Source organism: Choristoneura fumiferana, chromosome 7 (assembly GCF_025370935.1).
Source record: "Choristoneura fumiferana chromosome 7, NRCan_CFum_1, whole genome shotgun sequence".
Taxonomy (NCBI): Eukaryota; Metazoa; Arthropoda; class Insecta; order Lepidoptera; family Tortricidae; genus Choristoneura; species Choristoneura fumiferana.
In genome coordinates this window covers 7,183,789-7,191,566 of record NC_133478.1, presented here as the reverse complement: position 1 = coordinate 7,191,566, position 7,778 = coordinate 7,183,789, and the positions used below count along the sequence as shown (strand labels likewise).

Genomic DNA, 7,778 nt, shown 5'->3' with positions numbered 1-7,778 from the left:
AAACTTATAGTAGGTAAATCAGATAAGGTAGATCAGATAAATGACAACAAGACGGAAAGTTTTTTTTTTACTTGGACGATGTTTGTTAATAAGGGTTAAAAAAACTGATTTCTACGAAGTATTTATAACAACTTTAACTTTTTTTTGTGTAAGAAACCGTGATGGTGTAGTAGTTTGACCTATGGCTTCTTAAGCTGAGGATCGTGTGATCGAAGCCGAGCTCGAACCTCTCAGTTTTTCGAAATTCGTATGCAAAATTATTTATTATTTCTAACAACTTAACAACGTAAGTAAACCTTTTATTCTACAAAATAATTGTCAACTGTCAAGAAAAACCGCACTTAAACCTTTAACTGATCTCTACCAGTAGTACCAGTCAACCTTTGAGTAGACATTGTTATCTATTATTGAAGGCGCTCGTATGACCACTATACGTTATGCCTATCCAATTTATTAAAAGTGTAAACAAACCGATTTCATCAAAATTCTTGTATAAACACCCACTGGATCGAATCAATACCACATTTATCTATAATTCGTGTCTTTTAACTAGATGTCTAATAACTTTTTTCACCAAAATTCACTTGATTTCCAATATTTATTTTTCATTTGAAAAATCTTCGTCAAAATCTGACGTTGTTTTTTGATTGAAACATGTGTATAATCTGTAGTAGCATAGACTAGCGTAGATGGTGGAAAAATTTATATTTTAAAAATCGATTAATGCTCGGATGAATGAGCTATTTTTATTTACTTTCCTTAAAATTAATAAATAGTTACTGATTTTATAATTACATAAAAAGTCTTTGGAATTAAATCAAGTATTGTAAATAATAAAATAGTCAAAAATACGTTGATCTATTCAATTAATAAATAATCTATTTACAGAACAGATTAGATTATTTTGCAATAGGTTCTAGGTTTTCACATCACTAAATGTCTATGGTCGGGTTAATGGCGTCTTTGTTTAAGCTTTTCATAAAGGATCGGAATACAATATACAAACTCGTTGGCTTTACGTCCTCGCAATGTAATGCAACTTGCACGATTTTTCTTGCAATTTGTCGGCCTTACAGAATGCAATACCTACGATGCAGTTCTAATTCCATGGTAATCCTCCAAAATTCGTCCTTATTTTTTTTGTCTACATCGTAAAGGAACCTTTATGCAATTATCAGATTTCTAGCACTACTTAAGGGTTGAGTCGAGGGCTGACGAGTCATTCAATCAGTCAGGATTTTTCTTTTTTTATGGCAAGATTCTGGTCAATTCGACAATGCTTTTCAAACGTGTCTAATAAAATTATAACCAACAAAAGGTTGGAAAACTCCCGACTTTGTCACTTCAAAGTTCAATATCTCAAAAACGGCTGAACCGGTTTTGATACAACATATTTAAGAACCGTCACTAGAAAACCTGCTTTCAAATAAAAAAAAATCGCATTCAAATCTGTCCACCCGTATAAGAGCTACGATGCCACAGACAGACACACAGACACACATAGCGGTCAAACTTATAACACCCCTCTTTTTCCGTTGGGGGTTTTAAAACACGTTACGTTCTTAGTTCAAAGAGTTATCTTTAATCTTTACTTTTCCTTTCATCCTTTTTCTTTATTATCATGCTCATAATGTATACAAGTGAACCTATGAACCAAGCCATATAAGTCCTGTGTCAACTAAGTTACTGTTTTGATATATAGCGTGAGAAATCCGCGTTGCGTCATGTATGGCCCTCGGATACGCAGATATTACACAACAAATGTCACATTATTTATAGACCTACACGATTATTATTCTAATATAATCTTGATTCTTACTTTTCCATTCAATTTCACCAGCATTTGGAATTTATATGCCGATTGAGTGTGTCATAGAGCCGCAGGTGACCGAGTTTGATAGAATTTCTTCCGTTTTCGTTTGTTTCGTAACAATTACAAAATTTGGTTGTTTTGGTATTTTCCAGTTCCACATTTTTTACTTCCGTTCGTTCTTGTAGCATCTTGTTTTTGATGATTAACATCATAACCGACAACGAGGCTTGTTTAATTGAGGTTATATAGTTTCATATAGTGAGACTGAAGTCAGACGAGCGTAGTTTTTTTAGTTGTGAGTCGCGCATTTTCGGTCGCGTAATTTTTGTTTCATACAATGTGTACAGTCACCAGCGCCAACATCTGGCACAATAAAGCGTGCGTGATATTCTAGGGGATATTTTTGCACGCTTTGCTGTGGCAGATATTAATGCAGGTGACTGTACAACTCATTTTGAGCCAAATTTTCAAGACAAATTGGACTTTTGTTTAAAACCGAAGGCAGCAAGAATTCACCCAAAGGCGCGCATCATCGGGCTCATTCACAATATTGCAAATAATCTAGTTAGTTGCTTAATCTGCATTATAAATGGTATATTTATTTATAGCTTGCATAATTTCAGATTTATTTTGAAATGTCCTTGTCCAGAAGGCCGAATTTCAAGGTTCCGCTACACAACCCTATCGGTGTAACTAATTACTGACTTTTCGCGCGTTTTGTTCCAAACAGTCAGTCTAGTGCCGTACGGTACATAGATGTCGATGGTCCTGTCGTTATTTGTTTTGACGGCTATACAGAATACATGGTAATACAACTACGACCTGTAATTATCGACGTAACGACTGTAACGAACGACAATAATTGACGATCTGATAATTCAAACACTCATGTGTAACTGCAATAAGATTTAAAAAATAGTGCACCACTTCACTTCGGATATAACGGCCTCAGACCAAATAACAAGCAAGAGTGAAGTTCTACGAATGAAAAAACAAGTCCGACAAAACCATGCCTCACCGTGTGCATACAACAGTAGCCAAACCACGCCAAACAGAGATGTTTAGTTTTGGAGTCTGCAAAACTGTTTTTACTTTTTATAATGAGACTAAGGCATGAAAGCTCATATAAGTACCTATACGAGTACAGCGTGTATTTTTGATACTACCTCAAACCTTAAGGGTAGTTAGTGAAGGCCCTCATTATCTCATTTTATTATGTTTTAGAAAAAAAAACTTATTACGTGATACTACTTTGTTTTTGTTCAAAACGTCGCATTTGTTGACGTAACAGCTGTCAAAAAACGCTTCTCTCTCGTATTAAATTAATGAACGCATTACATTGCTGCTCGAAAATATTTCAAAAATTAATTACGCTCTGGTAGTTAATTGTAAATTAAAAAATTGTTTTGATATCGGTTCACAGCACTTAAATCTTCGTCTAGTTACAGTTTGAGGTAGTATACACGCTGTACATATAGTAAGTGACGTGCTAAAATTCGTAAGATACGCATTAATTATTAATAAAATAAAATAAATCCGTGGTGAGGTATTCGTTAAGGTGTCTTAAGATCCGTTCAAACTTCTTTACGATTTCTTTCTTCAGTCATTCTATCATCGTTAATTACTTAATTAATTGAGACACTCCATTCACGGTCACGCATTGTTCTTATGCACATATGCACAGTTTGCTCCCTTATACTGATCTAACTAGTTACTAGTGTTTACTTTGTCTTCGCTCGAACAAACCATTTATCAGTCAAATTGAAATTTAGGAAATTTACAAAATTTCTAAAAATGACATCGTGGTCTTATTTTAGTTATATGACGAACATCCGTGAAAAACTTCATGTCTCTAGGTTTAACGGTTAACGGGAAAGAGTAACATTCACATGCACAGCACAGTTTGATCTTAAATATTCATTATTAAATGCACTTAATTTTTAATTTTCCAGTTCGGTTTCATCACCAAAAAAGTTGCAAGGCCGATGTTCTTCTTTACCAAAATGCTAGAGAAAATTTCAAAAGCAACTTTATACATGAATCCCGAAAAACTCAAAGATGGAGTCCGGATTTGAAGCTAAATACGTATGTACGATTCTCTACTTAAAAAATTACTACGGCTTTTGAATACGCCAATATCGTAAATCTATGTATATTTAATTCTTGTATGTTTATTATTTTGGGGATCTCTGAAACGGCTTTAAAGATTTCATTGCGCTATATGGGAGTTTTAGGCGGGAGTCAATCGATCTATATTGGTCTATCTCTGGGAAGACGTGTATTTTCGTATTTTTATCTGTCACTCAGGTACTGTATGTATGTACAGTACAATCAAAATGTTAATGTCGCTCGGGAATCCTCGTTTTTTTTTTTCATTTTCCTGAAGATTCAGCTGAGAGATAAAAAGAAAACCGATCTTTTGTTTCGTATTCCGAACGACATTAGCAAACTAGTGTAAGTTTAAGTAAGTACTAGTAAATGAGCGTTAGAAGCCTGGATTGCTACTCACTTACTCGGCATTTGCTAATCTATTAGGTTATGAGTACGTATTACAATGTGAGTCTGGCTAGCGACCCTCGAATTATGGTAAATGTCCGAGTGCTCGACACGCTAATGTCCAATAGATGACACCCTGCTATCACCTCTATTGTTAATGACATAAAATTAAAGATGGCAACTATTGGGACAGTGACGGGCACTCGTACGTTTACCTTACTTTATTTTCACCTACGGGAAGGTGGAAGCTATAATTGATGAGTGGCTATGTAACCTTATTATAAGCATTTAGTTCTCCGTAGTCTTGGCAGTCAGGGATAGGTAGCAAGTAATGCAAGTTAACGTTACAATAACGTTACAAGGTAACGTTGAAGTATGTATAGTTTAAAATGCATTTAGTAGTTATTTTACCAGTTTTCACACAAGAATCCACTAATGCTTCGAGATTTGTTTGAGAGATAAAATGCATACACTAAAAGAATTTATAACTGTACTATCATAAAGTATCATATTACAAAGTATTGCTATTTATGTTAATATGTAGTTAGTATGTGGCATCATTTAGTGAATGAGAGATTTTCACTTTCTGCCAACAAACTGCTACGCTAAAATTTCAGGAACAGAACAAAAAGTGAATCCTCTAAACTTAAATAAAAAGCATTGTAAAATAAATGAAGAAAACCTTAATGGCGTAAAAAATAAATTGGCGAATTTACGCTAGCGATACTAAGCATTTACTGTCCTTTACTTTATTCTTCATTGTTATTTTATTAAGGTTAAGAAGGGAGGTAAAAATAATAATAATAAAAGTCTTTGGATACTTGTTGTATTACAGTAATATCTCTTATATTACTAAATATTTACAAAATACAACCAAAATTTTAATCCTAAATTAATGACTTAGTTATCACCCTAGAGTGCAGCCTCTCGATGAGCTAACATGGCGCTGAGACGACTGTTTACAAAACTGGTTCAACATAAGAAAGGTGCTTTGTACTTCAGTCTTCAAAAAATTATAAAACACCATCAATTCTAAGTGAAAATGAGATTCTATTTGATTGTCCTAATATTTATTGCCAACCGCCGCTGTGTCCATGATCGATACTTTGACCGTAACCAAGACTGCTGTGGTCGTGAAGATCGTGGTGGCCATGATCATGAAGGTCGTCATGGCCGTGGTAGTCATCGTGTAGGTCAGCATGGTGGTCATCGTGAAGATCGTGATGATCGTGATGATCGTGATGATCATGGTGATGGGCGTGGAGGTCATGATGAACATGCCCGCCACTGCTCCAACCGTGACCATGACCACCGCTGCTCCAGCCGTGCGTTTGCACCGCCTTGTGATGAACAGTTTTGAATACTGGCACGGGGTATTTCTTCACCACATGAACGGGCACCTTGACCCATTTCACTACGGGCACTTTGACAATTTTTTCAACGGGAACTGGTCGGTCGACATTCACATGAACCACTTTCTCAACTGGTACTCTGACTATCTTTTCGACTGGATATGGCACTGGCTTGTCTACTTTTACCTGCTGGATCTTGACGACAGGGACTGGAACATCTTTATACACTGGCACCTGGACTGGGTAGGGCTGCGGCACTGGGATCTGGACGGTTTGAGGAACGGGTACTGGCACCGGCTGTGGTACTCGGTGAGTTACTTCACGGAAAACTTGATAAGGTTCTTCTCTGACACGGTATTGGGTTGGAGCACCGTTGCTGTTAGCCAGCCCGTGAATTTCTGTGATAACTGGAGCTTTAGGGCCTGGTGGAGGAGCTTCACCGGTAGCAACTGGACGAGTGGGTGCTGGCAAAGCTGCTGCTCCAACAGCTCCATTATTAATTGAGGCAGGTATAGTAGCAGGTATAGATGCTCCCAAGCTTAAACTGCCAGAATCAAAGCTTGGTGCACCCAAGGAGCCACTCAGAGATCCTAACCCGCCAAAATTACCACTGCCGAAAGATCCAGTGTAGCTGGAGCCTCCCAGCCCAGAGCCACCGATTGATCCTCCACCAAGATGACTCGATCCGAGACTGCTTGTGTCATAGCTACTAGCTCCAAGACCACTTGATCCTAAACTACTAGTTCCGAAGCTGCTAGACCCAAGATTGCTGCCAATGGATCCACTAGCAAAACCACTACTCGCTCCGCTCGAAGACCAACTTGAGCTGGAGCCAGAGAAGCTGGCTGATGGTAGAGATCCCGCTGGGAAACTGCTCGGGGAGAAGCTTGACAGTGCAGGCAGTAAAGGAGGCGCAGAAAGTCCACCATGGGATGAACCCGAGCTCGCAGCTGGATAATGGTATCCATGATTGCCTCCGTGGCAGCTGCCCACTAGGATGGCTAACATAGCCAGTTTTTTCTGAAAAGATAATACAAAAATCTTTAAAAAGATAAATTCGTTTTTGTACATGTATCTTAACGCTTGTAAATTGTGTTTGTTTCTTTTTTTTGTACAATAAAAAGTTTACATAAATACACACAAAAACTTTATAATCTTTACATGTTGGTTATTTTAGTGTAACTTCATATCTTCATGTATATTCATTATTAATATACTTACAAAAGTAGCCATGTCGATTAGCTAATCGCTGGCCACCTAAAATGTTGTGTCTTCTACAACAAGCGGGGCTTGTGTGTGCGGTTTTGGAAGTTTTCATCATATTTATATCAATGTAGCGATTAGGCGCGGGTCTACCCAATATGGAGATCGAGAGCGACAAACTGGTTTTGGTTCATCTCTCTTGTGAATAAAAATATAATGCTATTGAATTAATTCTATGGTAGTTACTTAACTGTTGAGGAATATTTGGTGCATCAATAACAGCATTGCTGGTAGGTTAAGCGTGTATGTTTTTTTAGGGGTTCCGTTGTCAACTGGGAACCCTTATAGTTTCACCATGTCTGTCCGTCTGTCTGTCTGTCTGTCTGTCCGCGGGTAAGCTCAGAGACCGTTAGTACTAGCAAGCTGTAACTTGACATGAATATACATATCAGTCACTTCGACAAAGTGGTACAATAAAAAAAGTAAAAGGTTGTTTAATATAATAGGGAACATCCGCTAATTATACCTGATATTCCAATATCTCCATAAAATCTGACCTATTTCATTACTTCTGGGTCTTCTGGCTGCATGCCTAATACTCAATCTATGAAGACATACATAAATGTATGAACCACTATAAGAAAATTATCTAAACAAAGTAAAAAGGGCAACAACAAAGGCATAAGATTATACTCACCGTTATTAATAATTTAATAAAATATCAGTTACATAAAGACGATTTTTAAAAATGAATCATCCCCATTCAGACCCCCACCATGTGTAGGTACCATCAGCCAAATAAGTGGTCTATCAATTTTTAAACAAGTTCCCATCAAATGAATATATGTCGCTAAAGGTGAACTTTCAAGTTGACAGACAAGTTCAAGTTGTTTTATGACATGCAAACGATTATC

At 37.0% G+C, this 7,778-nt stretch overlaps 1 protein-coding gene across 1 annotated transcript; it reads right to left on the bottom strand.

Moving 5' to 3' along the window:
- Positions 1 to 5,119: 5,119 nt before the first annotated feature.
- On the bottom strand, positions 5,120 to 6,988 carry LOC141429592 (uncharacterized). The gene is made up of 2 exons (XM_074089977.1): positions 6,883 to 6,988; positions 5,120 to 6,681 (listed from the first exon to the last, which is right to left on the bottom strand). The coding sequence occupies exons 1-2, from the start codon at positions 6,892 to 6,894 to the stop codon at positions 5,380 to 5,382; spliced, it is 1,314 nt and encodes a 437-aa protein (XP_073946078.1). The 5' UTR covers positions 6,895 to 6,988; the 3' UTR covers positions 5,120 to 5,379.
- Positions 6,989 to 7,778: the final 790 nt, after the last annotated feature.